The following is a 16,408-nucleotide window of genomic DNA, read 5'->3' as shown; positions in this document are numbered from 1 at the left end:
GCTACCGGGCAACCTACATAAATATCACAAATAAATAAATCAAGGCACGGCCTCTTATAAATACAGGGATGAGCCCGGTCCCCGCCTTTCCAGGGATGGGAGGCAGGTTTTGGCATTGTGCTTGCCTCAAAAAAGGTCTGCATTAAACACCGGTTACATTCAGGGACCCAGGTGGCGCTGTGGGTTAAACCACAGAGTCTAGGGCTCTGAAGGTCGGCGGTTCAAATCCCTGCAACGGGGTGAGCTTCCGTTGCTCGGTCCCAGCTCCTGCCAACCTAGCAGTTCGAAAGCATGTCAAAGTGCAAGTAGATAAATAGGGACCGCTCTGGCGGGAAGGTAAACGGCGTTTCCGTGTGCTGCTCTGGTTCGCCAGAAGCAGCTTTGTCATGCTGGCCACATGACCCGGAAGCTGTCTGTGGACAAACACCGGCTCCCTTGGCCTATAGAGCGAGATGAGCGCCGCAACCCCAGAGTCGGACACGACTGGACCTGATGGTCAGGGGCCCCTTTACCTTTACATTCAGATGAACATATCTCATCTTAATAAACCAAGATATGTACGAGTGCTTTTGCCATACAAGCAGTCCCTTCAGTATTAACTTGTTTTTTGGGGGGGGCGGGGAACAGGAAGCTATAGTTTATGGGAGATTTCCCAGTTTGCATGAAGGGCTTGGACTAACCCCCTTTGAGAAAGAATCACCAAAACCTGCTCATTTTATCCAAATTTGGTTATTATTCCTCAGCTTTGGAGACAAACATCATTTTTCTCCAGTTTCAAGGAAAAGAGTCCTGCTTATGGCATGTATATTCCTCTCGCTTTTGCCTCTGGTAATCTGGTTTGGCAAGTTTTTGAACTGTTTCGGTACGAACGTTTCATGCTGCCTCTGATAGACACCACAAGAAACAATGCCTCTCTCAAATTACTTTGAACTCTCTTAAAAAACCCCACTCAACTGTCTCTCGTAATAAACATAAGGCGAGACGTTCATAGTGGAAACAAGTGACAGATCTGATTGTCGATTTTGACAACATAATACTGTGAGGAAGAAGAAGGTAAGAATCTGGAAAGATGCTCGGACAACTTTTCAGATCACAATTTTCAGATTCTTCGCTCTTAATGTATTCAATATGCTGGGAGCACTAATTCCAACAGCCTAATCTCCAACTATGGAATGCGGTCTTGAATAATTATTACAAAAGAGAAAACACCAGCTGCTTATTGTAGGTATTCAACCCACCACATGTGAGCAACAGACTTGTGCCTCACAAGTAATGAGAGACACAAAACTCAAACCATCTTATTTACAAAATGTGACATTCACGCTGCATTCTAAACCTCTTCATCGTTCTCATATGGAATCAAGATCAGCTCAGCTCACAGATGGGGGCCAATCTTAATTAATGATGCTTGGCATTGTTCTATTATGTTTTATCACGTTACTGTTATTTGTTGTTGGTAAGCCGCTTCAGGATTCATTTGAACGAAAGTGGCTCAGAAATACAACAAACCAAATCAAAACATTTATAACAGTGCTATTGCACGGCTCCAAGTTCTCCTTCACGTATTTTAGTAAACATTACAACGGGGTAAGCCTGACCTCTAGACCACAGAAAGGGGCCTGTGACTGAGAGAGAGAAACTTGTCTAGGGTCAACTCGATGAAATCTGAACCAGGTATTTCCTGGCTCCCAACTCAGTCTCTCAGCCCCAAACTGCCCTAGTTCTCTGAAACAGCAACAGTGCTAATAGCAGTCCCAACAGAAGAAATCTGCTTCTCATTACGTCTGTTTGAATGGTTTTTGTAAAGGAATGTATTATGGGGACGGAGCAGGCAAAGAGGTAGCGCTTGTCATCCATACCTATGGCATCTCAGTTTCATCATAAAGAGCAGCTTAACATTAATTAATGCAATTGCAAAGAGTATAGATTCCATGGGTGGTACCCAGTGTTTTCCTCCATGTGTTTAAGGAGCTCCTGTTCACAGGATCTTATATCTGAATGCAACTCTCCTTTGATGAATGGAGGTTCCTCCCGTGCACCGTGCAAAACATTGTGGTAGATAATGCCATATGCCTGCAATAGATGTTTTGTTTTTTGAAAAAAAAACATTGTGACTTCCTAATAAATGTTGATTGTTGGGGAAGAGCTTTGATTCCCCCCCCACTGAAAGCATCAAGGGAGTGTTTCTTCCCAGAGAATGCTTGGAAGGCACATGATTAAAATCTACTGCTGAAGCTAACCAGGACTTGTCCCATATGCTGCCCGGATGGGAGACCACCTGGGGTACTGCATGCATTGCAAGGCACTTTCTGAGCTGCTCAAACATGAGCAGGGTGTGAGAAGTGGCATAAATAAAGGCAGATCTAAGTATACAGAACCAAAATAACTGTGTAGGAAGTCTTCCAAAGTGATACTTATTGGAATGAGATCAACATTGCTTTTGTCAATGTATTATTTCCACCTCCATCTGTTGAAGGAAAATGTAGTGTGTGTTGCTTTGGCTTTCACAGATGGGCTTTTAGAGAAATGCTAGCAAGCGAGAAATTAATGAATCTTAAAATAGGGAGGAGTGTGTGCGTAATCTAGTAGGGATAAGCAGAATGCAGGTTTAGATGAGACTGCAAAATTTAGAGGTAACATAGCACAACAAACATGAAGTTGGATGCCACTGGCCTGGACATTTAGTTTCAGTCAATGCACTCGTCTCCCTCAAAATAAAACCAACAGGCACTGGGGGAGATCTAAAAGGGGCATTGAGATTTAAAAGCAATTTAGAAGTTTACCATGAAAAAGTGGCAAGTAATAGGAGGCATTTCAGAAAGTAGCATTAGAGAGAACAAAACTGAGCATAGTAATGCAAGGTGTTTTTTTTTAAATGACTACTGCCCTCTCATCACTGTGGTACAGTATTATTGGTAAGGGTAACCTCGTCCTTTATATTTGACTAAGCATTTAAGAGTCTGCCCAACGAAGCCCTGTAAAAATGTAAATCTATATGAAAGACAACAACACTGAAATTGCTGAAAACTGGAGGCTTGAGAAACTAGCTGATTCTAAAGCAGAACCCAACATTATGAGTGAAGCTTCATTTATGTTTATTGAGGAGTGGAGGGAGGCCAGCTGTTTCCCATAGCATACGTAGCAACACCATGTAAAGCCAGAGCCCTATTCTCATGACATGCTGAGGGTGAATGGAGGAGAAGAATGTGCAGTTGGTTGCATACTGGCACAAAGTCGACTAAGTGCACCCCACTGTACAGTATAGGCCTTTCTTTCTGCAGGTGGGAAATCAGGTTTCTAGATCACACACAGAGCCCCATTCCTATGCATATACAGTTGTAGATTGGGGGTGAATGCCTGCCACTGTGATTCATGTTCTCTGTATATGTGCTCACTCACCCTGGAGACCTCTATGCACAGGACTAGAGTGCCAGGACTCATGCTGGACCAAGGATGAAAGGTGAGCTGACGATGGGCTAATGTACTTTAGTACTACAAACGCCGAGATCTGAGACAGCCTAGTGGTCAAGTGTGTGAATGCAAATCTTTCATTGGTATTAACTCACAAGTTAAGTCTTAAACAAACCATTGCCTCTCGGTCTCAGCCATAGCCCAGTTAGGGGCTGCTTCAAGGTTTTGTAGGAATTACTGAGATACCGTACAATATGAAATGCTTTGAGCTGCAAAAAAAAAAGCAATATAAATGCCAAGCTTTAAAAGTATTATGACTGCTGACTACTATTTTAACTTATTTTGATCTATTTATTCAGATTTATTACCTTGTCTCTCTCTCCTCTCTCTGAGACAGTGTCAGCAACAAGCATTTTGGAATACGATAATCATGACATTCAAAACACATATTCTATTATTTATACAACCCAGTGTCTTCAATCTTTTCATTCATATATATGTCTCTGTGTGTAAAGGTAAAGGGACCCCTGACCATTAGGTCCAGTCATGACCAACTCTGGGGTTGTGGTGCTCATCTCGCGTTATTGGCTGAGGGAGCCGGCGTACAGCTTCCAGGTCATGTGGCCAGCATGACAAAGCCGCTTCTGGCGAACCAGAGCAGTGCACGGAAATGCTGTTTACCTTCCCGCTGGAGCGGTACCTATTTATCTACTTGCACTTTGATGTGCTTTCGAACTGCTACGGTAGGTTGGCAGGAGCTGGGACTGAGCAATGGGGATTCGCAATGTTGCGGGGATTCGAACCGCCGACCTTCTGATCGGCAAGTCCTAGGCTCTGTGGTTTAACCCACAGCGCCACCCGCGTCCCTAACCTATAAGAAATACAGAAAAGAAACTAAAAACTGTTTCCCCCTGTTTTTATATTACAATGCTATAATTAACACACCTTGCATCATTTCCAGAAAATACCAAGATCAGATACTGGCTAACTTCCAGAGACAATGAACTGAGAGCTGAGCAACAGCCACTAGGGACATTTATATGCCTCATGATTCTTGTTTGTTGTGTATAAAAAGTGCCCTTATACTGCCTACAAAAGGAGAGGAGAGGTTTCTTTGCTATAAAGATTCAAGTTCCTTCCTTCAAGTCTTTGCAAGGTCAAAACCTGCAGTCTTAAATCATAGCCAGAACAGACCCTATAATCTACTGAAGCAGCGGCAGGATACCCTCTTTCAGACTGAGGGCCGTCCTCTCATCTGTGAAATGTCATCATGGGGTAAGGCAAGAGGCAAAGGTTAGCAGAGCACCAATTGAAAATTTTACATTTGTGCAACTGTCTCCTTTCTACACAGACTCACATGCCCCTCTCTTATATTCCATCCAGGCCAGCAAGTGGCATTATAAGAAAGCACTTGCAGCGATGCATCCAACCATGTTGCTCCCTTGACCCCTGTCCTTCGTGGTTAATAAAATCTACCCAGCAGGGCATGTTTGGGTGGGTTCAGGATGTGGTGAATGCACCATTACAGGATGAGGTAGTTCCCACTGTTTTGAAAATGGTGGTGGCACTTCTACTCCTAAGAAAGCTCACCCAGGACTTCCTGTCCAAGTTACTGGCCAGTTTATAATATCAGTGGGTGTTTTTTCTAGAGTTTGGATGGATGGTTTTATTGTTCCCGGATCAATTTTACGGTTCTTAGAGCTTGTTTTATCCTGTTTTACTGTTTCGATGGCTTTATGCACTGAGTAGCCTATACAATCGAAGGCAATGATGATGCCGTAGTGATTCAAGGACATACCCCAGTTAGGCAAAGCCATTGAAAGAGGATGAAAAGTAAGTCTAGTGAGGAGTGTGGCCTGGGAAGAACTGTGCATGAGGGCAGGGTGTCACCTGAAAAGAGTCCTGGGGGCCAGAAAAGAGATTCTGGAGGGCCACATTTAACCCCTTGGCCTGAGGCTCCCATGCCTGGACTAAAGTAGCACCTACATGATCAATATGGACTTCAAGGGCGGTACTGCATACAGCACATTGCGGTAGTCTAGCCTTAGAATATTAAGTGATTCTGCCTCTTACCCTTTGCTTAGAGATGTGAAGGCCTGGGGGGGGATCAGAAAAGATGAGAAATAAGCAGCTGCACCTTTGTTCTGTTTTTTTAAAAAACCTCCAGGCTTTCACATCTCAACCTTTGCCTGATCAACTGAGCAGAACCTTCCTGCCTTCTGCACTTCAGGCTTCAGGAACTGACCACAAGGATCTGGATTCAGGCATGTTTGTTCATGGCCTTGAAAGATACACATTTGTTGTACATGCAAAAAAAATAAAGACACATACAACGGAGCAAAATCACACCTTACTCCGAATCTTAGTATCTCAGAGTGCACTAATATAAACACTGAACTAGATGGACACCTAATGAAACATTTCTCCCAGTGAGAAATCATCTGTAGTTTCACCGTTTTCAAATGGGCCAGTGGCTGCTAAAATGTTAAAGGAAAATACCAGTTTACCACCTTATAGATCAGCCTTCTGCTCTCTCTCAGTGGCGATGCTTTCCTTGCCCAATGCAATAAAGAAGTGCACCAAGCAAGGCAAATTCCTTTAAAATGAATGCATTTGATTAGGAGACTTTATCAATGGCAAACGGATTAATGATGTCATGCATTACACAACTGTGGTTACAGCAGGATAAAAACCATATCCAAAGCAATTTCACACGGTCTTTCACCTCTAACTGCTTTCAGAGATGATTATCTGGAAAGTGGCTTTAAACATTGTGCTAAGATTCACCCGGTTTTGCAAGTTACAATAATTATGCAATCATGCCATGGCGGTTAAAGTTAAGACAGAGATAGAACAGAGAAAAGAGCACTTAACTTTAAACCACACAAGGCATTCTTAAGCATCAAACACTGAGTTTTTTAATCCTCAAAGTGAAACGGAATTTCTTCTGTAATTAGTGGAGCTGTGCGTCTATTTCAGTCACTCCAAACCCTTCCCCCTCCACCAACCAGGTATTATATTTCAACAAAGCAATTTTCAAATGAAAGACAGCCAGTATGCTACAAACAGGAGCAATGATTTAAAATTAACCCCCACTTTCTGTCTTTTTAAGCCAACTTTTTTTAAAAACAAGCACCCAGTCGACATTCATTCTATCATAGAATGTTGTGCATACATAGGAGTGAGAAGCAACTGCTGTCCTTTCCAACTGTACCCAAGATTGCAGCCCGTTTACTTTGATCCACAGAATTCAATGGGGGCCACTGAGATCCAAGCCAGCCCCTCTTTCCATAGTCTTTCCTTTATTCTCCTGTTCAGGTCATGTTCCTGTAGTTTGTAATCCATGAGATTTTGGTGGATTTCAAATTCAGTTCCCTGGTATTTCCAGAATGTATTAATTTGGGGAAAAAACACTTGTTTTCCCATCAAAGCCCCATGTCGAAAATAAAGACATTTGCACCCACTGTATTAATGCTGCAAGGGACTATTTTATGTGTTCTTATGACCTACAGGTGGCGGAAGGAGCGAGCCGCATTCCAGTGAGTGAGCTTGTCCCTGGCTATAGTACTGGTTTTAGCCCTCTCACTGGTCAGAGCGGAAGGAGTTAAGGGGCAGAGGGATTAGGAGAGGGAGGCTGGGGAAGATGAAACAGGTTTGAAAAGGCAACTGAAACCATCTTAGGTTAGATTGCTTTTCAAAACTAGTGGGAATTTTTTATAGAGTAAATGAAGGGATTTCACTCTGCTGAAATTCATCATTTACAGCTTTAAAAAGGGACACAGGTAATTTTCACATGTGATCTCTGTGGTGGCTTATTTTCAAATACTATGCACATATATCTTAAGAAGGTACGGTCCCTAAAAAGTGTTAGGAGAGACATTAAAAGGAAACTGAAGGAAAATAGAAGATCAAAGAAGACTTAATCCTAATAACACAGTGACAGCAAATTGTAGACAAATGATGAACCTTGAGAAAATCTCCCCCCAAAAGAGTCTAGCCAAGCAAAATTTAAACTGAAAACTCAGAAAAATACCAAGATGGAGATTTTAAAGAGAATCAAGAAAATTAAAAATACTGAACTGGAAAAGCCAAGAGAAAATGAAGATAAATGAAGGAATGTGAAGGGGAATCAAGTTTTATTTAGCTTTCAAACAGTAATTAGTCTTTGGATGAAAAGAGGAAACTCATGAAAGGGTACATGGATATGAAGTCTGCTTAAAGAAGAGGGAAAATGAGTAGGGAAAATAGAAGACTTTTCTTTTAAAAGGCAACTAGAGAAGTCATTTCGTGAAGGGAAAGTTTGGTTTTTTTGTTGCTGAAGCTAGAAATGTGCACATGGAGGGGAAAAAAGCAAAGAAGACAAGAAGAGGACAAAACCGTTCCTTCTGTGGTAGTAATAACTCCAAAATCATGGCCTATGTTTTCATTGACAAATGTGCTTAAGGGGTGGGTTACGCTGTATCCCTTACCGCTCCATGTGCATCCCTCCCAAAGCTGCACACTCAGTGGAAGAGGATGACCATCCCAGATAGAAGGGGTGTATCATTCTTTGGTCAAGGGTATACGATAGCTGCGCTTCCCTGGTGGAACCCCTAAACTTTTTGCTAAGCATCTTCCAAGAACACCATTTAATACATACTTCAGTGCCTTACTTGGATGTGTCTGGAGTCTTGGAAGCTTGCCTACCCTACGTTCTCCTACAAATGGACCCTTGCGCTTGTTTGGGGGTCCTACTTGTGGGGCGCAGCTATCATATACCCTTGACCGAAGAATGGTACACTCCTTCTATCTGGGATGGTTGTCCTCTTCCACTGAGCATGCAGCTTTGGGAGGGATGCACATGGAGTGGTGAGGGATACAGCATAATCCACCCCCTTAGCGCAAATCAACCCTGGCAATCAATTGGGCGACAGATGTCGCAACCAGATCACTCTCACATCCTCTTCGCCTGTCACTTCTCACTTTGAAGTGACCATCGCAGCTGAAGGAAGGTAACTTTCAAGTTCTCTTGAATTTTCAGAGGCAATGACAGGCTCAAATACCTAACAAGTAAACCCTAAACGCTACATCACAATGATAGCAGCAATAGAGTTGTATACATTATGCCTGAAGGACATCTAGGTGAGTATCTCTTGCTTGGCTGGGAAGAAAATTTATATTGTCTTACTTCTGCAACTCTTTGTGCAAAGACTCTTTCAGGTCACAGGAGAGGGACGATCACACCGCCATGAGCTCACTGGAGAAAAGGTAGGTTATTGATGTAATAATACATAAAATATACAGGTTCCTAAGGAGCTTGCACTTAGCAACGTTGGTCATTCAGTCGTTCTTTTCAGATGAGCTGGGAACTGAAGACGCCAGGTGGCTGCCTTTCCTGTTTCCAAGGGAACTTCCACTGTCAAGATGCCACTGCAGAGAAGGCCCTTTCCTGTGTCAGTCCACAATGAGGTACACTTGCGGGTGGGACAACACTCTTTCTTTGGTTCCAGATATTCTGTTTCACAGACATTGCAGAGTTCACTGTGTCTGAGGCAGAGTTGTTTTGTTAACACCTAAGATGCAACGTGAGTAGGAGTTCATGATACATCAAGGAAAAACCTGCAGCAATGCATTTTGATTGTGTGGCTTTAGGTAACCTGCTGTTTTTGTTCCTCTGCTTCTGTAGGAGAGAGAAAGGATGCTGAAGACCCCAGTCTCTTCCAGGTGCATCTCATTGACACACTCTCTTTACAGCTCTGTCTTAAGAGCCCTGAACACTCAGATGAAGCCACCTCTTCCTGGAGAGTCATAGTGGACGTATTTTACAATCAAACAACTTTTTCCATGGGATTGGTGGGATGGGGCTGGGGAGAAACTAGTAACTGTGGATTGCTTTTCACAGACCAACAGGAGGAACTGCCAGGCACACAAAGTCACACTTTAAATGGACAAACAAAAAACTCAAAAAAATATATATCAATATGGATATTTTAAAAAGAATCAAGAAAATTAAAAATATTTAATTGGAAAAGCCAAGAGAAAATGAAGATAAATGAAGGAATGTGAAGGGGGCGAGAAATCAAGTTTTAGTTAGCTTTCAATTTAATTAGTCTTTGGATGAAAAGAAGGAGCACATGGCTATGAAGTCTGCTTAAAGAAGAGGAAAAATGAGTAGGCAAAATAGAAGGCTTTTTTTTTAAAAAAAGGCAACTATAGAAGTCATTTCATGAATGGAAAGTTTGGGTTTTTTGATCCTGAAGGTGGAAATGTGCATGTGGAGGGGGAAAAGCAAAGAAGACAAGGAGAGGCCAAAACAGTTCCTTCTAATTTCATGTTGGCTCAGGTTGCCTTGTAAGGAGAGAAAGACAGGAAAGTTTGAAACTTGCTGAATAGGCAAATAAAGCATATGGAGGATGAACCTGCTGATGGTGACTGGAGAGTGACTGCTCAGGGACATGGCAAGTCCAAGATCCTGTGGGAAAGTGCTTTCTCCGAAGAAAGTTCCTGAGAGTGGCTAGAGTGCTGGATTAGGACCTGGGAGACTCGAGTTCAAATCCTCACTCTGCCATGAAGTGCTCTATCTCTCAGCCTATCCTACCTCACAGGGTTGTTGTGAGGATCAAATGAGGAAGCAGACTAGAACATCAACTCCACTAAGCCTTTCCAGCAGAATCTGCAAGATTACAAAAAGAAATAGGAAATGGAGCTCAAAAGGTAACTATGGAACAGGCCAGGCCAAATAGTCCCTGATGCGTAATGTGGCTCTCTGGTGGTAATAACTAAGGTTTTTGGATTTTATTTTTGCTAAGCATCTTCTAGGAACAGCTATTTGGCACATGGCTCAGACAACACAAAGCGTTGACTTTATACAAACAAAAATTTTGATCCTCCATCACTGAAGGTGATACCAGTTTACCAAAAGAACAATTTTAAAACCAGGTCTAGCAGTCAGCTTCCTTTGCCAGTAACTTCCCACCTGGAAACTAGTGCTGCAGTTGAAGGAAGGTAAGTATAAAATACTGTGGACTTTTCAGAGGTGGCAACAGGTGCAAACGTATTCTGATTGAAGGGCTTCTAGGTGAGTATCTCGTGCTTGGCTGGAGAGAAAATCTGTTTTCCACCTGCAATCCTTGTGCTGAGACACTTTAAGGTCACAGTGAGAGGGATCATCACAGCAGCTTGGACTCATTGGAGGAAACACTGGCCTGTGAGCACTCTAGTTGGAGAACAGCCTTTACCAAAGGGTGTCATGGGTTTTGAAGACACATTCGATCTCAGGACGCAAGGGAGAAACGTGCTAAGAGGAAGGTGTGCTTGGCAAATCCACACCGTGATCAACTCCCGCCCAGAAACCAATGTCCCCACTGTGGAAGGACGTGTGGATCCAGAATTGGCCTCCACAGTCACAGACCCATTGTTAAAACCTTGTTTATGGAAGACAATCTTACTCGGACATGAGTGATCGCCAAAGAAGAAGGATGTCTCCAATGTGTCTTGCAAGTGAAGGATTCCAGTGGAGGTAGAACGAATGCTTGTAGGTTATAGAGCGGTACTGAAAGGACTGGCCTTTCCAACAGCAACGACGACATAATAATGGGAAACGGACGACAAAAGGTAACTATGCAACAGGGCAGGCAAAACTATTACCGATACATGATGTGGCTGTGGTAGTAATAATTCTAAAATCATGGCCTATGATTTCATTAACAAATGCGCTAAGGGGGTGGATTATGCTGTATCCCTTACTGCTCCATGTGCATCCCTCCCGAAGCTGCATGCTCGGTGGAAGAGGACGACCATCCCAGATAGAAGGGATGTACCATTCTTCGGTCAAGGGTATACGATAGCTGTGCTCCCCTGGTGGAACCTCCAAACTTTTTGCTAAGCATCTTCCGAGAACACCATTTAATACATACTTCAGTGCCTTACTTGGATGTGTCTGGAGTCTTGGAAGCTTGACTACCCTACGTTCTCCTACAAATGGACCTTGAGCTTGTTTGGAGGTCCTAGCTGTGTGGCGCAGCTATTGTATACCCTTGACTGAAGAATGGTACACTCCTTCTATCTGGGATGGTCGTCCTCTTCCACTGAGCACGCAGCTTTGGGAGGGATGCACATGGAGCAGTGAGGGATACAGCATAATCCACCCCCTTAGCGCAAATCAACCCTGGTGATCAATTGGGTGACAGATGTCACAGCCAGATCGCCCTCACATCCTCTTCGCCTGTCACTTCTCACTTCTCTCCAAACAGCTCTTCTAAACATCTTAAGGTTTTCTTTTCCCTGAGAGAACATTCACAGAATGTTCTCTCGGGTTTTGCTTTTCCCCTTGTTGCATTGCTCAAAAAAAAAGGCAAAAGACACTGGTGGTCGGCGCTCCTGGTTCCCAGGAACGGGGTTCAAATCCCTGCGGTGTCCATGCTTACTTCCAATGCAACTGCTATCTCTCTCTATCCCTCTCTATAGCTCTGTCTCTCTATCCCTCTCTATCTATGTCTCTCTATCCGTCTCTATTTCTCTATCTCTCTATCCCTCTCTATCCCACACTGCCCAAATAACAATTGTCTCCCTTTTTAAAAAAACCTAAAGTATTAGCATGGGAGGGTGGTGACTTCAGTGACTGAGCTTGATTCTTAACTCCACCATTGCACCAAAGGACCATTTCAAGCACCACCTTCAAGGTTTCCAGGACAGGGTTCAAGTCCCTGCGGTGTCCTTGCTAATTTCCAATGCTAACTTCGAATGTAACCATCTATTTCCCCCTATATCCCTCACTTCCCCAAGTATTAGCATGGGAGGGTTTTTGGGTGGGGATTTCAGGGAATAAGCTTTGTTCTGAACTCCGCCATGGCATCTAAGGACCAATTCAAGCAACCTTTGCACTGTGCCTTATGCTTTAATGATGCTTCCCAATGCATCACCAGCATGTGTCTAGATAGGCTGGATCATGTGGATGCTTCCTATCCTAGCATCCAAGGTACTAAGGCATACTACTCCCCTAGTACTTTTTTAAAGAGTCTAATTTCACATCTTTCTTTGTTTAGGAAACCACACACTCACTCACACACAAACATGCAACCTATTTAAATTATGTGGAAAATGGACAAGGTCTCAATGACAGAGAAACTGGTACCACATGCACACATTAGCAGAAGAAGCAGGGCAAAAACAGGGTGGTCAGTGTCCTCCTTTGGAGAAAACTTTCGTCCATTTGAAGGGCTATCAGAAGGTTAGGATAAGGACAGGTGGCAGGATAAGGTTAGGATAGTGGCAGCATAAGGACAGGTGGCAGTTCTCTGTATGATGACCTCTATTTGAATGGCTGTCCATTCCAAAACTGGTTTAAAAGTAAAGGAAAGCAGGGGCCCTGGAACTGCCCATCAGAAGTGAGCACCTTGGCAGAAAACTGAGCACATGCACACAGGCCATGGTCTTCCCCACTATAGTGAGATGCAATGTATTTCTCTATAAAAATTATAGGGTGATATCTAACATTAGTCATGCATTAAAATCATGCATCCAGCTAATTCATACTCAGATTCCCCAAAACCAATGGGTCTGCTTTGTATAACTCAGTAGGGTAGTAATCACTTTTAAATGTGCATCCAAATGTGCATTTGCAAATTAGTCTCCTCTTTATTTCTTTTCAAGGCATGTGTCAGTGGCCACTATAAGCAAAGAGGCCAATTTCTGCAATTCAGATAATCTAGCTGGAGGCTGAAGGGGCAACAAAGTTTAGTGAGCAAGAAGAACCTGTGGAAGGAAGCAGTTCAGACTCCAAGGCTGAAGCAGAGGAAGGGCGTCAAGAGACAGCTGAGGAATCCAGGGAGTCTCCCTCTCCTGCTGTGACAAGCTCCCCTCCAGCCTTGTCTCCAAGAACGCACAGAATAATGAGGAGAGTGGAACAGAGGACAAAGATGCTCAGATGCTGTTTGAGACTGCATGGGAGAGGAGCCTTAGAAGGCAGGGACCGTCAGTCCTGACAGGGGCAAGACCTAATGGGAAGTGTTGCTGAGTTGTATGTTCATTTCCTTGAATAAAAAGTTGACTGAGCACTGACAACTGGCCTTGCTTCTTCATGCTGACCTGCATCTGACTCCAGCCCTGGCAGCCTGGCCCTTTGTTTTCCCCCTGATCATGGGAAGTGCAGGTTGACCCTAACTCTGCTTAGAAGGAAGTCCCAGTGATCTGGCCAGTGTGCTTTGGGGGCACAACTATAACACACTGGTGGGGTGTGTGTGTTGTATAGAGGAGGTCACAGATTAGGTCCCTGGCATTTCTAGATAAGGCTGCTGGAGGAAATCCTTAGAGACACTGTCAGTCATTGATACAAAGCCAGATGGGAGCACTGGGGTAATTCAGTTATAAGGCAGCTTCCTTTGTTCCTATGCTTAGGGTTGCAGCCATGAAGCTCAATTCCTTGGATGAATTTGGTGGGGCTTCCTCCCAAGGAAGTATACCCAAGTTGGTAGCTTTAGGCTTGCAGTCTAGGAGTAACCACAATGGCATCATTCATAGAATGATAGAATTGCAGAGTTGGAAGGGAACCCAAGGGTCATCTAGTCCAGGCATCCCCAAACTGCGGCCCTCCAGATGTTTTGGCCTACAACTCCCATGATCCCTAGCTAACAGGACCAGTGGTCGGGGAAGATGGGAATTGTTGTCCAAAACATCTGGGGGGCCGAAGTTTGGGGATGCCTGATCTAGTCCAACCACCTGCGATGCAGGAATCTCAAAACATCCATGACAGGTGGCCATCCAACCTCTGCTTCAAAACCTCCAAGGAAGTAGAGTCCACCACCCTTCAAGAGAGTCTGTTCCACTGCCTAACAGCTCTTACTTTCAGAAAGTTCTTCCTACACTTAGTCGGAAAGGCCTCTATGGGCGTATATGTGCATTGTTGGCAACCATTGCCACACAGCATGGCATTACCCTGGTCCCCTACTCTAAGTAAGTTGATTTGAGAACAACAAAAAACAGGACATAAAAACATGCTTGCTCCTGGCTTATTTTCACTAACTACAGTCAAACCAGGTATCTCTGAGTGTGGATGTCATGGGAAACTATTGTTAGTTTAAAATCAAAAGCATGTCTTTCTGATCTCTTCCAGTGGCATGCAAATGAAGAGAAGCAGACACGCCTGACATCTCATTCACGTTATTGGAAAATGAGAGATGTTTTTAACAAGTGAAGATGGGGTAGGTGCACTAGAGTTAAGCTGTAACAGCTAGCCAGTGCAGTTTTGGGTGGGAAGGGATTAACAGGGAACCTGCTGTCTCCCAGCTTCCTGCTAAAACTTACAAATGATCAACAATACAGCTGCTTGACCCAGCAACCGTGATCAGACGCTATTCTGTCACACAAGGCTGGTTACACTCTCCCCTCTAGACATGTTTGGGAGCACAAAAGTCAACGTGAGCTCATTAAGTATTGCAAATATGTGACGGCATTTGCAAATTTCTTTAGGGTCTTTTGTTTTAAAGTGCAAGGCTGGAGAGTGGAGTATGATTTCCTTCTAACTGATACCATGCTACAAACAAAACGCTTGAGAAAGTCCGAAGAGGAGGGGGAACACAAGGGTCTGGAATTGCTCCTGGGGACGTCTTTCAGGGGCTCAAACATTACTAGTAAGGGCGCCAGGGATTTTGAGTTGCAAAAAATTAATCTTACAAGAGTACTTGCAGAGCAGGTAGTGAGTGATGTGCAACCTTACAAATGTAAATAAACACTTTTTCAAAATATTTTTAACCCTACTGAATTTAACATTTTAAAAAGCTATAATACCTTCTAGTCTTCTTTGTGACACTGTAGTTTGTGTAGGATCAATTATTTTGACATACCTGTTTCTAGGAGGCCTGTACCATGTGATATTTGGAATGTAGATTAGACTCTTGAAAACTAAGGTATTTTCTTATCAGTATAGATAAATGTCAGCTTTAGCCCTCTAAGCAGCATCTTTAACATTACAGGATCAGCATTCTCCTAGATATTTTTGGTCCTCAGAATCCATCTGCATGGCACTTCGTACAGTACCACTGGACCTCTTCTCCTTTCACTCATAGTGGTATTTGCGTATTATGGAGGCTCTTTGGAAAGGTTTAGTTCTTCTGTCCTACCATGCCTTTTCCATGAGAGGCAGCAAAACACTCTCAAAGAATACGTTTCTTGAATTTCATAGTCAGCTCTCTGATGCAATGGCTGGATTATTGAGTTCTGAAGATTGAGTTGAGCTATATACGGTAGTATGAACAACTTCATTGATTGCTTTCATTTGGGAGAAAACAGACGTAGCTTCTAATAAAGATGCAGTTCCTCATAAATTTAACAAACAAAGCAGCTTCATAAAGGCTAATGCTGTCTCTCCCCTCCATTGCTGTTGTATCTGAACAAACTGTGAGCACAATGCTCTAATTCAGAAACGATCACAACTGTTGACAGTAATGTCTCTATCTCTCGACAATCCCGCAACTTTGCATGTCAAACTTGCATGTTTGATACCTTTGCATGTTGTTTTGATACCTGCACAGGAACCTTTTTTGCATGTAATAATAATAATAATAATAATAATAATAATAATATATAATATTATACCCCGCCCATCTGGCTGGCAATTCAGGTTGAAGGCTAGGCTAGAACCTTTCTCCCTTACGAGCTAGTTTTCTAACAATCAGATCTCATTCATGCTTACTCACGAAATAACTTCACTGATTTCAGAAGGATTTACCACCAAATAAGCATGCATAGGACAGCAACACAAGTTCAGGGAATTGTTTACAGAAAATTTTACTGGAGTCTCAACAGAGCCAAACAACATAAGCATACAGTTATTTGTTGTTACATGAAATAGAAAATGGCCTGCATATTTCAAGAGAGGTGTTCACAAGATTTCATGACTTCTAGCACAAATTAACTAATCTGGAAGAAACATAAACCCCAAATCCTACCCTTTTAGTCTCTAAATGGGATTAGGACTATAATAACCATTCCACACTTTACAGAACTTTCTCAAAACCACTTA

At 43.1% G+C, this 16,408-nt stretch overlaps 1 protein-coding gene across 3 annotated transcripts in view; it reads right to left on the bottom strand.

The window, feature by feature from the left end:
* MFHAS1 (multifunctional ROCO family signaling regulator 1) overlaps nt 1-16,408 on the bottom strand; it is a 48,464-nt gene that overhangs the window by 21,968 nt on the left and 10,088 nt on the right. The window contains exon 2 of one of the 3 annotated variants that reach the window (XM_088658864.1): nt 8,283-8,963. The exons of the other annotated variants lie outside the window; for them this stretch is intronic. Within the exon in view, the coding sequence (XP_088514990.1) occupies nt 8,929-8,963 (35 nt within the window). The 3' untranslated portion in view covers nt 8,283-8,928. Of the gene's footprint in view, nt 1-8,282; nt 8,964-16,408 lie in introns of those variants that run through there. 3 annotated transcript variants of the gene reach the window in all.

Source organism: Zootoca vivipara, chromosome 15 (assembly GCF_965207765.1).
Source record: "Zootoca vivipara chromosome 15, rZooViv2.hap1.1, whole genome shotgun sequence".
Lineage (NCBI taxonomy): Eukaryota > Metazoa > Chordata > Lepidosauria > Squamata > Lacertidae > Zootoca > Zootoca vivipara.
Note: the sequence above shows the minus strand (reverse complement) of the source record. Positions and strands in the feature narration are given on the sequence as shown.